We start from the raw sequence: 16989 nt of genomic DNA, 5'->3' as shown, positions 1-16989 counted from the left end.
TCAGACTGTGGCTGTGTATGTTAGGGGACAGGAGAAGTCCACATAAGCAGAAGGCAAGAGCCCAAGCTATCGCATTGGAACTCCTCCACCTGCCAAGAGAAGTAACTCTTCCTTTTATGAGCCAATTGAAATTCAGCTCACAGGCTATCCATTCTGTCAATGACAAGAGGAGTCAGAACAACCTTGCAACCCCCAACACTAATAACACTGTAATGGTCAGAGATAGATCAAGCTGAGCGCTGATAGTCAGAGCGGGTCTTCGGCCTCCCATAAGTGTTTATTGCAGACAATTTTTGCCTTCATTTGTTTTGAGCAGATGCATGCCTGGGTACACCTGCGGTCGATCGTAATAGTTTTCACTCCACCGGCAGACAGACAAATGACCTGCATCTTTTTCTTTTTTTTTTCCTCGTGTGTGTTTGTCCACAGAGTATCTGCCTGCACCTAACACATGCTACTCTATACGCTTAAAGACCTAATCTACAGGAAACTCCCTGCTCCTGCTTTGTATACATTGACCATCTCTGATCTCTGACCCCTTGGACTCCACCAAATGGCACGGTAGGTTCATTACCGCTACCTGAATAGGAGAAATCAATCCTCAAGAGGTCTCCTCCTCGCAGTCCTTTCACAGCAATTTTCACTCAGATAAGTGTTTTTAAATCAATACGACCGCAGAGAGGAAAACAGATGATTAGACTAAGAAAGGGTTCCTGCTGATGGACCCACTTTCAGCCGCATGTGTCCCTCTCTTTGTCGTCATCAGCACTGCCACTGAGGGGCAGTAGAGAGCCTTAAATGAATGTTCAGAGAGCTCAGTCTACACAGAAATTACCTGAACTAATTAAACACTGTAGGTGTGTGAGTGTTTATCATTATCCCCTTAACACAAGTTAATTTGAAATAAATGTAAATCGGGTCTCACACAGAATTCAATACATTCTGAAGCCACGATATGCATAGAAACGCTGCTGTATTATGCATTAAGGTGAAATTAAAACTCTGTGGGTGTGGGTGTTTATGACTGACTGTGTATACACAAACACACTCAATGAATCTATCAATCATATACACAATATGTGTCTAAATACATTTGCTACATACAGTACATGATACAGACAGACCTCTTTCTGCCTGATGTATGACCTTGGAAAATATAAAAATGTAAAAGTAAGCAATACGTTTTATTTTTCCATGTTGTTTCTGACATATTCATGGAGGATGGGACAGTTTTAGTGAAAGTACAAAATCCAACAAAGACACCCAAGTTGAAGGATCAGTGATGCTGAAGCTAAGAGCCGTAATTAGCCTTAGTGTCAAAGCCATTCCGTATGGGTAGAAACATTTATCCAGAGGGCTGCTTCGCATCTTAGAGCAGACATGTCGAACAAAAGCAAACCATTTATTGTATTCTGAATACAACCAAATACAAAGTGGAGATAAAAATCACAAATGGAGGAGATTTTGGGGGGGAAAATTTAAACTGTAAATTAAACTTTGTTTAAAATATTAACCATGTTGACGATGCCGAAATACTTCAACTCTTTAGGTTTTGTAACAAAGATGCTTGAATAAATGTAGATAATTTATTTTTGTACAACTCATACACTTTTTAAAACAAATTGAAATTTGTTTTGTTTTTTATCATATCTATATAGGTTAATATGGCACACTTTTACTGGTCTGTCTGTCTGTCCGTCCATTCCCATTGAAATCTATTACATCTTGTCAGTGGTTCGGCACATTTCTGCTTCCTTACATTAAACACCCTGTCAGTGTTTGTTCACGATTTAATTTTGTTTTCTTCATGACTGAAGTTCAATTGCCTACTGTTTAACAGTTCTAGTAGTTATCTTAGGGTAATTTTGTGGATTTGGTGGTTATTTGGCCAGATTGGAGCATCTTGAAGCCAAGTTTTGGCTCACTGGCCTTATGTTTGACACCAGTGAGCGGAACAGATAGAATAATGCATGTGTTTGTGGTGTTTACAGTGTAAAAGCAGGGGCACAATTTAAAATCTGAAGAACTACATCATTGTTTCAAAGGTGGGACCATTTGACCTTCCTGCTTTAACCATGGTTGTGTGAAAGTGCTGTATAAATAAAGATAGTATGGTATGGTATGGTATTAGTGGTGTTCGATACAGCAAGGTTTGGTATCGAGCCGATACAAAGTAAATACAGGCCGAGTATCACTGATCCTGATCCGATACTTTTTAATATTCAAGGTTAATGCATCATCAAATTGCTAAATCTGGATGAATCTTCATGACCCATAAGTGTTTTTAAGATCTTTCCTGTGGTTTATTAATTAGCTTAGATCCTAGAACAGAATTTGGGAAAAGTTAAACAGAAAATACTTTATTATCACAATCAAAAAATATTTGTTCAAACAACAGTTACAAAAACATATTCTCAGTTACAAACAGTTACAAAGTGTACAAAACTAACACTCCGGAACAAATTAGAACATTGTTTTCTTTTCTGAGTGTTCAGGCTGGAGCAGCATGCAGACATACTGGAGACAAAGTGAAGTATTGATCTCATTGCACTGGTATCGTTTGATATTATTGATGTTTGGATCGATCCGCCCACCGCTACCTGGCATGACAATGGTATGGACGGTCACACCTGTATGGTAAAGTTATAAGATGAAATCACTGCATGGTATGTTGTTTAGACTGTTTGGTGTCTCTTGTGGTACTTTTACATTACCGAGACTTCTAGTGCGAGTTTCCCCCCAGAGTAAGAGGGACTTGAGCATCTTGTGAGCAGTCTAGACTTATTTATTAGAGCAGAAGCACGAGCTCTCCGTCTCCACACCCAGATCACCGTGCGGATAATGTCTGATCGCGCCGCTACCGGAGGCGGGGCGCGACCGCCCGGCTCGCGGTGGGCGGCGTCAGTCGGGGAGAGCGACGTCCCTCTGAGCTCACTTCCGTCGGCTCGCGTCGGGTCACGGTTCTACCACTCTCCCCACCGCTTTTGTTCTCCCATTTCCAGCCAGTCCGCGTTGCCGAGTAGACAGCGGGGAGAACCGAGAGGACAGCCCCCGTAAAGCAGCGCAGCCGTCCGGTCGGTTCGCCACATGCGAAGCGCATGAGGATCCGCTTCGCTCCCTAGTTACATAACTGGACTACTTCTTTTTTCTTCTGTTTTTTTTTTAATCAACATTGGGATTTTTTTTTCCTCCCCGTTTTGCCTCCATCTATCCACCAACAATTTCTCTCTCTTTCTCGCACTCTTCTTGTGTAAACTCAACAAAATGGAGAACGACGAGAAATACCTTCCCGAGCTTCTGGCGGAGAAGGACAGCCTGGACTCGTCGTTCACGCACGCCATGAAACTTTTAAACGCAGGTAAAGTAGCTGGAGACGTCGAGTTTTTAATCGGACAAAGACTGTTGTTTACAACAAGAACAAGCAACAAAAATGTCGAAATGAGCTCGCGCACCTTCCAGCGACCCAAGCGCGGGCTTTTTTCTCGGGGAACCGCTCGCGACGTTAATGCGAATTTTAGTTTTTTTTTTTTTTTCAAATTCGTTAATTCTGCTGATTAAAATACACCCAACTTTCGAGTATCTCGTGCGGTCAGTTGTGTCCCCCCTCCCCCCTTGGAACCCATCGACAACTTCGTGTCGGGACGAATCCTCTCTTCTGTCCCTGTTGATATCAACGCATTTTGCGGCAGAACCTTCATGTAAAATGTACGCCAGTGTCCCGATACTGGATGGCGGGGTCACCTTAGAGGGGGAGGGGGGGGGGGGGGGGGTACCTTTTAATAACCCCCCCCTTTGGAGTGTCCCAAAAGCTGGGTTGCTGAAGAAGAAGCAAGACCACAGGGTTGATGGTGTTGCTGATGCCGATGTACTCCTCAAATCTTGCAGGATCTGCTGCACTAATCTGGTTTACGAGACTGGATTTGGTCGGCACACTCGACCATGCAGCCATTAAACCCTTTGCATCTAAAATAGCTAATGACAAGCTCTAATGAGAGTCTACTTTTGGCTGCTTTTCGCCCATGTTAACCATTCCCCCTTTCAATCGGCTTCTCATTTGCTCCTCCACTCTGTTTTTTTCTTTCTTTCTCTGGTAGCCTAGGTGATAATTAACTTGGCACCTTGTGTCTGGGAAATTTTAGGCTTCCAAGTTTTGAGAGCTTGACCAAGAATTGGATGAAACTGTGTAAAGAGCATCTACAAAGTGTAGTACTCTAGATGAGTACAGCTACTTAGGGCTGGTGACAAGGTACTAGCTCCATAAAGAGCAGCAAAAATGGAAATAACAGACCAATCGAAATCAAAATTAACTACTGCCTTTCTTTAAATATGTATCGAACAGTGGTACTCATGGGTTCATTCACATATGTGTAGAGGACAGGCTTTTCCGTCCTGATTTATTTGCCGCCGTTAGTGAATTGTGGTGTAGTTAGAGTGTTTGAACATCGCCTTCTCCAGAGTTGTCAAATCCAGGCGGGAGTGAGGAGGAGGAGGTTTGAGATGATGATACTGTGCCACATGAAGGTGTTTGAGGAGGCAGGGTACGAGCTGATGTGTTGACGTGGACTGTCAAGTTGGTGAAATGGTGAGACGGTCTCCACATCAGATGTCGTGTTGCGTCTTGAAAAACGCCTCAAAGTGACACGAATTGCGTGAATCTCACAGTAGTGATGAATTCTTGAGTATTTCTTGGGGGGGGGGGGAAACCAACAACACGTGACCAGGAATATGAATCTGTGCGATTTCATGTGGCGTACCAGCATTTGGTGGATGTGCAAGTTAAAATGTGTCATGGTTTCCTGTTAAAACCAGGCGATATGAGTGCAAAGTGCAGATTTCCTTGATGATTGCATTTCCAATTAACGAGAGGAGCTGTTGACTTTATTCAATTTGTAAGATTTGCTATTTACGCCTGATGATTTTGGTTCTCTAAATCAGTATGCAAAAAACCTCTCCTCCCAGCTGTCATGTACACTGACTCCTGTGCCGGTGTCTCTTTCCCCCCTTTTCTAGAAATTGATAGAATGCAGAAAGGCGAGACTAAAAAGGAGGCAGAAACATACCTGGACCTTTTTACAACAAAGAACATCAAACTAAAGGAACGAGTGCTCATACCTGTCAAACAGTACCCGAAGGTGAGCCTTTTTTGCTCTCCCATTTCCTCCTCTCATGCTTGTTCCCCTTCTTTTCCTTCCTTCCCCCCCAGTGTGATCCCCTTTTGATTTAATTTATCCTTGCAGCTGCGTTTCAATTACACAAAGCCACAGGGTTACTTGGAAGTCTCAAATTACTCGTCTCACCCCTGATCTTTAAGCTCCAGAGTATAATTACAACCGATGGTGGCATGTTTTTTATAAAGAAAATCAGTAAAAATGTTAATATGACTATTAAGTGAGGGTATCGCCGTGTGTCTGTGTAATTTCTACTCCTTTCTGTCCGGATCCTCTCTGTTTGTGTTCACCAAATGTTTCCATTCAGACTGAGGCTTCCCTCAGCTTTATCATGTAACCTCAGGTGTATTGGTCTGTATCGCCTCAATCTATATCTGGCTCAGGCGTAGCTGCATTGATTTTTAAAATAAAGGAGCCGTGCAAGGCTGTAATCTGTACTGAAACACTCGTAAGGTTCCACCCGGTGGCTTCGTACTGCATTGTCTGCATGCTTTTGAAATATATTTTCCCCTGTTTTGAATCTCTGGGATTTACATGGTATCTGTAGAAGCCGTGTTGGTTAACGTTCAGTTTTCAGTCTGATTTGTTTCGATAGAAATGTTAAAACTGATTGTTGATTTTAGAATCTAATATTTGGACTAGTTTAATTCCAGATCTGTAGGACGTCCATTAGTGGGCTTTGACGGCTGATCGATCTCCCAGACTTGGTTTGAGTTGGTGCATAATGCCACTGTGTTAAGGGGTGAGGAAGTTAATGAAGTGTTCAGTTAGAGAATCTTCTTTTTTCTTTTTTTCTTTTTTTTTTTAAACTCCACGAGGGGCCAGCTCCTTTGGGGTAGCTTTTGCACTAAACAGTGTTCAGTGTTGACAGCTAATTGCAAGGACCAGTCATACACAGGGTAATTACTTTTGTTCAAAGACGTAGGAGGTAAAAGATTGCAGCTTCTGATCTCCGTTTGGTTCTGGCTCAGCGCTTGGATGATTGCAGCGAATGGTTACTGGCGGCATTAGAGCCCCCGGAGGCCTATATCGACTTTGTCTGGTAAATCTACTACTTAAGGCTGCAGTGTGCGCAACAAGACCCCTGACAGTGATTGCTCCCTCACTCTCGTGGCGTTAAACCTGCTTCTGCTTTGATTGTCAGGCTAATTTTGTTCTGCTTTGTTTTGCTGTTAGTTCAATTTCGTGGGGAAGATTTTGGGACCTCAGGGCAATACGATCAAACGTCTGCAAGAAGAGACCGGAGCCAAGATCTCCGTGCTGGGCAAAGGATCTATGAGAGACAAATCCAAGGTAATGCACACACGCTGAAACGCACACAGTGTGGCGATGAGGAACCTGTGAAAAGGCGACCTGAAGCCATAACACATCTGGCCTTTACTTGAGAGGGATGGCAGGCAGTCAGGCCAGATGGTGTTCACTTGCAGGAGAGCTCAGGTGAACGTTTAACATAAAGCCAAGGGCGTCCTCGCTTTGCACATCTGTTCCAGGAATCTTCAGGATAGCCCACTAAGCCTTTTATCCACAAGTGTGATGTAATTATTTAGCTATATAAAGGAAGGGGATACCACGCCTCTGCCTGATGCCCTCCAAGGTGGAAGAAATTCAATTAACCGGTGCATGATTCATTTAGGGTTTGTTTTTGTTTTTTTGTGTTTTTAGCCATATTTGTTTTTGCCAACATACTGACAGTCTTTGGTTGATTGTGTTTTATTTTTTTTTTCTTATTTTTTTTTCTTTCCAGGAGGAGGGTCTCCGGAAAGGTGGCGAGCCAAAGTACGCCCACTTGTCTATGGAGCTGCACGTGTTCATCGAAGTGTTCGCCCCCGTTCCCGAGGCTTACCTGCGTATGGCGCACGCCATGGAGGAGGTCAAGAAGTTCCTGTTTCCTGTGAGTGTGACTTTGCTGCTCGTCAAGTCATCGCTTGATCCGTTGCTGACGGGTGACGTCACGTAAGACTCCCCGTGTTGTTTCTGTGATTTTGTACGAGTACTTGGACACTGGTGTCGTTGCCGGTGCATCCCTTATGTTGGATTTATGATAACTGATCTACTTGATACTCAGAAATCAAGCTGCCAACAAGAATTTTTGTTTAACTGCATTTATTTCCAGTGCTGCCTGGTGTGATTTGAAAGCTTTTATTGAACAACAGTCTAAACCTTCAACGGACTGATTTGCTTTCCTGAAACGGCGGCAAAGAAATCCAAACGGAACGGCAGGCAGCAGTTGGACAATTGTCGAGTTTTCATAGAATTTGTCTTCTGAAACAAAAGGCCTGGTGTGAACAGTTGGTGGGTTCGTCAGGTGTCCACGAGCAGACGGGGCTGCAGAAGGTGTTAAACTTACTATTTGGTTAGTTCAGTTTGGAAAAAACAAACAAACAAAAAGATTCAAACAGCAAGGAGTGCCACATTAATGAAATGTAGAACAAACTCACTTGTCATCCTGACCTCTCTTGTTGCTGTTGATTTTTCAGATCTTAATTAGTTCCTGACTGGGGGAGAAAAAAATGTTGTAATTAACTGAGCGGTATGCTGTTCTGGAAGCTTTGCTGGGGTGAAACCCGCCGTCTTTCTAAGCATTGAACTCAACGTGACCGATCGAGTCACTTCTGGAGCGACAGTGAGGCTTCCAATTCACGTTTCGTGTGGACATGTTGGCTTCTCCACCTCAGTCTTGCTGTCAGAGGAAGTGAGAATTGCCGGTCTGAAGACGTGCAGCTCCCAGACACATATGTGGGCACATTCAGCCTGTGCGACCTACGCTTCTTCATTGTTTTCCTTTTCTTTTCTTTTTTCCGTGGACATTCTTGAGCGCCGGCCAAGCCTAGAGCCTGCTGTCAGGCCACAGCTGAAGCTCGCGGTGCTCTTAACTATTTTCCTCGCGCTAAAATAAGCCAACAGGAGCAGAGGGGTTCGTGAGGTGCTCAACATTCTTTTAATTAGCTCGCGGGGAGCTTTGGATGAAAGAATAATTTGGATCCGTGGCGAGATGAATCTACCGATGAACTAGCTGCAATGTCGGCAGCACCGCGTCGTGTTTAAAAAAAAAAAAAAGAATCCCTTGCAGAATCTGTCGTTACGTCTTTGCGCTGTGATCCGTCAGGCGTGCTGGCCTTCATTTGTAGCAGAGCCATATTTTAATGAATGACTTTCGGAGGATGGTTTCGTGGAATATACTCCGTGCCTCCGCTCGTTATCGTTCCTATCTCTGCAATAGCCTCACGCCTCCACAAAGCGAATCCCAAAGCAGAGCCTCGCACCTGTGCCAAAACATTTACACATTGTCGTATCCCTCATCGTCTTCTCGTCAGATCGTTAATAATTCTCCCGGCCTGATGGGTGAATACGTGCCATCCACTCGGTGCAGCTGCAGCCAAGCCGCTCCTCCCTTAAAATGAATTTGTAATCAGTCAAACGAGTCGCGTTCCCGATGCAGATAAATTGAAAGCTGACGTTTGCTCATCGTATCCTAGAAAGCAGCTTTTTTTTCTTTTCTCCTCCTCCTTTTTTTCACCATCATTAGAGCCATGTCACCATTCTAGCCTGCCGACTGATTTATGAAAAAAGAATTGATTGGGTCATGGCGTGGGCCTCCTCGTGATTGCTCCCCGAAAGAAAGGCAGCGGGATTGTGTTTCCGGGATTTGTGCCGCTCAGACGGGCAGCGCCGCGTAATCCACCCGAGATGCATTGTTTTCTGCAGATAAACTGAGGTAACCGCTCGCACCGCCTTGCCAGGCTCGCCCAGAGGACTGATTTCCATTTCTTCCATGATGGAGAGACACAGGAAGGCAGGGAGTGTGGATGGATGCGCTCCAGCCCCCCCCCCCCTTGTCTCCTCATCACTGACTCACTGCTACTGAGATTTTTTTCCCTTCCGCTCCTTCTCTCAGCCATTGTTTCACCCTTTCTTTTTCCCCAAGTCGTGTGCTCCTGTTTCTCATTCATTCTTTCATCTTTGTGTCTGTGTGTAGGACATGATGGATGATATCTGCCAAGAGCAGTTCATGGAGATGGGCTACCTGAACGGAGGCCAGGAGCACGGAGGACGAGGCCGAGGGGGCATGCCGGTCAGGGGCCGCGGGGTCCCCCTCGGCGGCGCACACAGGTATGGACTAGCGCACACACACACGCACACACAGAGGACTGTTGGTGTAGCAGCTGCTGGTTCACCGAGTAATACAGGGGGACACTGTCGCGCATCTGCTACTATGTCTGTGGGCCAGTGCTTCCAAACCGCAGGGATTTCTGTAGATTGTGTGTTGTTTGTTTTTTTTGGCTGCACTAACCTCGTAATATTGGCTCATATCAATGATTCGAAGTGAGGCTTCTCGATAAACCGCTGCAAAAACTCGCTGCTGTCTGTCCTCCAGGGGTCGGGGGATGCCACCTCGTGGTGCCGCCACCAGGGGAGGTGTGAGTCGAGGTGGCCCAGCCAGAGGCGGCGCAGTGAGAGGCGCCCCGGCGGGCAGAGGGGGACCACCCGCAGCACCCGCCAGGGGGGCCGTGGCGCCCCGAGCCAGACCCCCAGCCGGCGGACCGCCTCAGAGGATGGCACCGCCGCCTTCACACCAGCACACCCCCGGTGGGGCTGCCGAGGGCTACGAGGATTACGTGAGTACAGTTACTTGTGTAAAAGAGTAACTTGTATTAAATTTAGATTCTCCTCAATTTGACAAAAATATTATGTTGGCATTGGGGATGCACGATGATATCGACACTGGCATCAGCCGATAAACACTGAAAAATGAAACCTCAAAATGCCGATGGTCGTATGCCGATTTCTTTTTCTTTTCTTTTTTTTTTTTTTTTTCTTTTTTTTTTTTTGATGCAACCAGCCTGAGCATTCTATTTCTATTAGGCTTAAATCTTTTTTTTCTTTTTAAGTTTTAGAAGCTGGTAACAAAGTTTGCAATGAATTCACAATGTTGGTCATGTGTAGAGGGGTTAAAACTGGAAATCCAACCAGGCTGGCTTCTCGGTTCTGGTCCATGCACGCAGGTTTTTCAGTGAACAGCTATAGATTAGTGGTGTCAAATCGCCTGCAAGAGAATCCAACCAAACTGCAAACACTTTATTAAGACATAGATTTCTTTTTCTTTTTTTGCAAATTTCTTAAGACAACACTGAGACCATAACTGAGATATGACTTTTGCCGTTTCATAGTATTTTGCTCCAGACAGTATCATAATTGGCTTTATGTTGAGATGGGAGTAAATGTTAATGGTAATTGTTCAGTTTTGTGACAATATAGACATTTTCATCCCACATTCTCGGCACCACAAGCAAGGAAGACTTTGAGAAAGTTTAACTTTAATGGTTATAATGGGAATATTTTACCAGTCTTGCCCACTGGAGATGAACCTGGGCTGTATCTGGCCCCTGAACTAGAATGTGTTTAACACATACAGAAAAATCTGCCTCTTGGATTTGCAGTATGTCTGATTGGAATTTTTTGGGAATTGAAAGGAATTCTGCACGGTTGCTTAGTGTGTTTTGCACATCAACTGTCTGAGCTTTGGTTAGAGTTTACATTTAGATTTTTAAGCATTTTATAATGACTTGGGCTCCAGTTCTTGAAAATATTGCATTTTGTTAATTAAATGCAAGTCAGTGAATGACCTGCAGCCCACAAATTCAAATTTATGCCTTTACGAATGAAGACCATTTTATGTTTTATAAAGCTGTAAAGTGCAGTTTCTTATTCCTGACACCAGAAATGATTAATTACAGAGCATTTCATGCCCCAGTTATTGTCAAAGCATTGTAATTTAATGTCAGTATTAAGCATCAGAAGCAAAGGTGGATTATATCTGCATCGGCAATCAACAATGCTTTTTTATATATATATATCAGTATATCGGACATTGGCACATATCCAATATCGTGCATCCCTAGCTCACATTATATTTTGTTGGCTTTTAAGTATTAGACAACAGTTGACACTAGCAGTTGTTGCAAGACTTAAGGAATTGCACACCAATACGCATATATACACTTGTATTTTGAGACTAAGCTCCCCACCTCACATGACACATAGAGAAGGATTCGCCTAAAATGAACGTCCCTTTAATCAAATCTTTCATGTTCGACAAGTTGTAAGTAGGTTTAGAAAAAACCCAATAGCCAACACATCACGAAAGACATGAATATATTTGAATCTACTAGTGTCAGTGAGCAAAGCCATTATCGTTTGCCCGTCTGGTCTTGCAATACAATGTTGAACCACCAGGTGGTGTGGTGAGTCACTCTGGAGTTCAGTCTGTCCCTATGGTGAATAATGAAGAAGACGCAGCTGTGGGATTTGCCAATACTGAAGTCGGCGTGATGGCAGCGGAAATTTAAGCAAAGCAACTGTTGATGCTCCAGAAAAGTCTCTGCAATTACCGACTTTCCTGCGTAAAATTTTCATGTCGCATCTTTTAATTGTGATCCTGGAATTTGGAAAGAAACGCTTTCAGGTCTGGCCTGTCTGACTCGCGTCTCTTCGGGATCGGATCATTCCGTTACCTTTCACCGGCTTGTCCGATCTGACAGGAACAAGTGCTTTGAGGATGCGGCGCCATCCGGGGAGCGCAAGTGCTTCCGTATCGAGTGCGGCACTGTGGGGGACGCCCTGACATTCATGATTCACGAAGAAGCCGCTCCTTAAATCTCACTCTTGTTTCTCTGTTTCCTTGCCTCTCCAGGGCTACGATGAGAGCTACACAGACACGGCCTACGAGTCATACGACAGCTATTACAGTCAGCCGCAGGCGTGAGTGAATCAGACGTCTCTTTTGGTTTTCACCTGCTCCTCACAAAGTGTACACACGCACACAACGCCTAGTCGCCGGTTTCACTTGAAATGGGATTTGAGAGCAGCAGCACTACTTTTTTAGCCACTCTGCAGAATTTCAGCATAGATAGTAGTTGGTGTTTCATGCTTTGGATGGCGGTGTTAGTCAGGAGCACCAGCAGGGACTCGGATGTTCTGTTCTAGAGAGCCAAGCTTTTGATCCTATTCGTAGAAGCCAATTATCATCCCCCTAGATATTACAGTCAGCAGCTACTTGATGTTTCCCAAAGATAAAAAGTAATTTTTTCCCCCCTCTCTCTTTCTCTGCCTCTATTTGACCACCAGAGAACCGGAATATTACGACTACGGACACGGGGAGAATACGGAGTCATACGAGTCGTACGGTAAGAAAAAGAAAATGATCGTGTGGGACACTTTGATCAAAGCCACGTTAAGGACCCGTTCACACGACAAAGTGAAAACGCATGCTTTTTTTTTTTTTTGCATTTTCGTTTCTGAAAAGTTTAGCATTTATATCGTAACATTTTGAAAACCATGTCCGTTTATACAGTGGGTACAGTTTTTGTAATGAAACCACATGCACGCGCTTTAAACATTGGCAATGGCGACTATTGATAATACCTGGGGAATATTGACTGGGAGTCATGACACTCTGGAGGCCAACATTGTTCTTATTTTCCATCTACTGAGCATGTGCAGAACAATTCTCGACTACAACTGGTGCGCACGCACAGTAGCGTTTCAGAAAAGTAGTTGGTTTTTTTTCGCTGTTAACACTCAGTCGCAGCGTTTTGAAAAGGTTCCAGCTTGGTAGCCATTACAAAAACAACTAACAGCACCAACTCGTGGTCGTCCATGCTTACTACAAACCGAGCATGTGCAGATAAACTATTTACCACGGCCCGCATTTTAAGTAGCAGCGTTCCAAGCCAGAGCATCTTTTTTAAAAGAAAATTGCGCTGTACTCCGTCTCCACAAAACCCCAAGCAGTTTCAAAAAGTTGTTTTCCTCCGTCACCACAAAGCCTCAGCATTTTCAAACACTGGCGGTTTCCTTCATTTCCTCAAAGACTGAGCCCGAGCGTTTCCCTCAGTTTCCATGGAGACGGAGCCCAAACATTTTCAAAAAGTTGTTTTCTTTAGTTTTCATGAAACCCAAACTCTTTCCATAAGTTTTGCCTTCCTCCATTCACATGGCGACAGAGCTTAAGCATCTTTGAACAAAATTGCGTTTTTTACTCTGTATCCATGAAGACTGAGACAAGTTTTTTTCTCCGTTGCCATGGAGACGGAGCCAGAGCATTTTCCTTTCAATAGTTGCATTTTTCTCTGTTTCCAAGGAGAAGAAGCCAGTGCGTTGCCCTTCCTATAGTTGTCTTTTTCTCCGTTTCCACGGCGACGGCGCTCTAGTGTTTTCCTGAAGTTGCATTCACTGCGGCTCCAGGCTCCGTTGTCATGTAAACGGACCCCTGAAACGCATTGAAAGTTTTTCACTTAAAAAAAAGTTGTTGTGTAAATGGGCCTAACTGTTTTGCCCCTCTCTTTTTGAACCCCGGTTTTTCTCCAGGCCAAGACGACTGGAACGGCACCCAGCGCACAACTCCAGGAAAGTCCATGGCCCCTTCTCGAGGAGCCAAGACGCCTTACCGGGATCACCCCTACCGACAGTACTGAAGCCGACTCACCACCCTTAAAAGTGTCACCCTGACAGCCGCCTGTCCACCACGGCAGCTCTCGCTTTAAGAAGCCCGACAAAAGTAATTGTCCGTTTTGTCTTTGGTTTGGTCTATTTTTTCCCCTCCCCCCTACACCGGACTTTATACGAGAGAGCAAATTTGGGAACTGAGAATCGGGACTGTTGTTCTTTTTACTTTTGAGATTTGAGCTCCCTCCCCCACCCCTACAGCCACCCGCCCAACAACCGACCAAAGCGGCTTTTAGATGGGTCAGAGAGGAGAAGTTGGCGTCCTTTCGCTCTTTTTTTATCTTTTTTCTTTTGAGTTTTGTTTGTTTTGCTGTATGGTTTGGTTTGGTTTTTTTTTCCTCTGACCCTTTTTAAACACCCTCTCTGGCTTGTTTTGCAATGTCGATTGTTTCCTTTTTAACTGTTCGGGAGTTGTCATTTTCTAGTGGACTTTAGTGGCTCATTCTTCACAATGTCTATAAGAGTTCCATATTAATTGTTTTGATTTAAATACAAAGAATCTGTCGAGGGTCAGTTGCAGATTCCCATTTAGGCTACATTTCAAAATTCTGTTAATATAGCCCAATAAAAGACCTTTTAAACTTCCAATTATGTAATATAGCAAAAAAAAAAAAAAAGCAATCTTAAATTAAGTGAAGGCTAAATGGAATCGATTCATTCTTGATTATTGTTTGTTTTTAAATAGATCTAAAACGTTGTTCATTTAGACTTTAGGCAGCAATATTTGTCATTGTACTTTTTAGAGTTTTGAAATATAGCCCTAATAAGACACTGTTGAGATGGACTGTCCTCATATCCTCAATTTGTTTTCACATGGTAAAACAAAACAAAAAGAAGATTTAAGACTCTGAAGACAAAATGTTTAATGAAGAATCTGGCGGCCAGTTGAGCTCAAAGCCCCCCAAAAAGTGGAGGTCTTCATGGGTTTATTTATTTATTTATTTTATTTTTTGCGATCTGGTTCTTTATAAACTGCATGCACAAAGTACACAAAGAAGGATTGGGACAAAAATCTCCACATGGGTCTTCTCTTTCTATAGAGAAGGGATCCTGCAGCTCAATCCGAACTCTTGTACATATTTTAAAACGTCCTAACTGTACTTACTCTGCCACCACTAGTATCTGTACCCTCTCCATAAAATGCATTATGCTACATGTGTAAGCTTGCCTAAATAGGTTACTAAATCTGTCCAAAAGATGTTTTGCAGCGGTTTGTCAATAAAGCTTAGTTTGTTTTTATTTTGGGTTTTTTTAATGAAACTTAACGTGCTTTATTTGTTTCCTGTCCTAGTAAAATTCTGAAATGGCCTTTTTTTAAACAACCTCCAGCAGGTCAGATGTAGGTGTTTTCCTTTTTCTTTCCTCCTTCAAAAGCGCATTTTAAATCTTAAATGAATGTATTGACGTCTGAAGGCTTTAACCCTACTAAATGATGTCTTTGATTGATCATCAAAAGAGCACAACTTATTCTCTCTCTCTCTTTCTATACTTTTTAAAAAGGACCCAGAGGTAAGACCTCTAAAATAACCCGGATAGCTTCCTAATGTGTATAGAGTTCTAAAGCATTGAATGCCTGGGTATGTATAAGACTTTTTCAATCCTCTTACCTGTGGTCGTAACCGTTAATGAGAATTGCTTTCGTAGCGTCTGAAAATTAACTGAATTCAAACCACCATTCAGGTCTAGGCTTCGCTGGCGCGGTGGCTACTTTTTAGTGCAGAGTAATGGCAGTGCAATGGAGAGGATGGTTATAACCTAGACAACTCCACTGTAAAGGTAACCTAACCCTAAATGTTTAATTTCGTAGTGTGTATTCATCCTTTTGACTTAAACTTGCTGGTAAATGCCGTACGATTTCTTAAAAATATCATTTACAGTCATGGCGACAAAAAAGAATCGACTCAAAAGTAAGAAAAACGTAACTTCCAATATCATATACTGCCGTTGATTTTATGTACCAAAATAACTTTTTCTTGTGTACTAACAAAATATGCTAGGATAGTGTTAATGCAACTCTTGCTAAAATGAACCAAGCCAAATCGTTTTTTGTCAATATCTTCTGTACAGTTGAGCTGCTGTTACTTTTTTTATTTGCTTACTGTAAGATGTAAAAGGTCCTCTGCCTGTACAGAGTTATCCAAACGAGAAAGCTTGAGTTGCATGAGCATATATTCTCCTGTAGACGTTGCATGATCTCTGTTTTCAAGTTTCTCCCGGTGTGTTTAGACGAGGTATTGATTTGGGCTTTGTCCTTCCTCCAGGCACAGCTATCGGTCACTGAGTGCCCCGAGACTGACAGTCTGCTGACGGGAGACCCGTACTAACCTCAGGTTGGTCCGCCGACGCTTTCTCGCCGTCATTTCTGTCTCCTTGTATTGCGCCCAGTAACGAGCAACGTGATGGGTCAATTGATACCATGTGGTATAGACCTTTTTGAAAGGCAGCCTCTGATTGGTTCGTAATTCTATGACTCCTCCTGGTGCGTTCAAATGCTTGAAGCCAAGCGGAGGAATTTGGACAAACTTTCTTTCCATGATGCTGAGGAATTCTATCTGCAGAATCCACCCTGGTGGGACTAAATCTTTGGACCTATGATCGATCAAATTTTTTATTTCCAAAAGGTTGACACATTTTTTGTTAACTGCACATCATTCATGCTTTTCATTGAATAATAAAATGTTCTTTTCTGTGAAAATGCTGATGTTGATAGAAGTATTGATAATCATGGATGCTCCATCACCAATTTATGTGTGATTGTGACGTTCTAAGATCTTGAGACTGAGCTATAGTAGTATAGCTATATATATATATATATATATATATATATATAAAATATTCAATTAAGAACTAATAAGACGATCATAGCAACTATTTCAGAGTTCAGAGTCTTCAGGTGCTCAGTTTAGGGTGCAGATGGAAGCAACGTGTCAACTACAGGGGTCATAAACAAGTACATGTACTGAAGTTGTGGGTGAGTCGGGTACACGTACAGGTGAAAACCATCACCAATGAAAAGAAGCCATTTCCTCAAAAGAACAAAGCGACAACTTTTTAACAAAGTGAGAAAGATATGAAATGTTAGATGCATTACCAAAAATGTCAAAGAGAAAAGGAAATATATTACTGTTAAGAAGCAAAATCTACGTGTTACAATGAAGTATTGAGTAGTCCAGAGTGCATTTCATCTATCTTTTTTTTTTTAAATAGCCCCCACCCCCTGGTCACTGATCTCAAAAAGTTTGGACACACCGATTTTTCGGCTGCACACTGCCTAAAGCCATAATTGGAAATGTAGCGTTTTACGGAAAAGTTGCAT

The 16989-nt window shown here is 43.1% G+C and overlaps 1 protein-coding gene across 1 annotated transcript; it reads left to right on the top strand.

The window, feature by feature from the left end:
• Nucleotides 1-2903: 2903 nt before the first annotated feature.
• khdrbs1b (KH domain containing, RNA binding, signal transduction associated 1b) lies at nucleotides 2904-14930 on the top strand. Its single transcript, XM_080485289.1, has 9 exons — nucleotides 2904-3358; nucleotides 5011-5132; nucleotides 6345-6461; nucleotides 6913-7059; nucleotides 9145-9278; nucleotides 9544-9784; nucleotides 11860-11927; nucleotides 12294-12352; nucleotides 13536-14930. Exons 1-9 carry the CDS (start codon nucleotides 3265-3267, stop codon nucleotides 13640-13642), a joined length of 1089 nt encoding a protein of 362 aa, XP_080341415.1. The 5' UTR covers nucleotides 2904-3264; the 3' UTR covers nucleotides 13643-14930.
• The last annotated feature ends 2059 nt before the right edge of the window (nucleotides 14931-16989 follow it).

The sequence above is a fragment of the Lipophrys pholis genome (assembly GCF_963383615.2).
Source record: "Lipophrys pholis genome assembly, chromosome: 17".
NCBI classification, from domain to species: Eukaryota; Metazoa; Chordata; class Actinopteri; order Blenniiformes; family Blenniidae; genus Lipophrys; species Lipophrys pholis.
The sequence above is the reverse complement of the archived record's forward strand: the minus strand, read 5'-3'. Positions and strand labels throughout refer to the sequence as shown.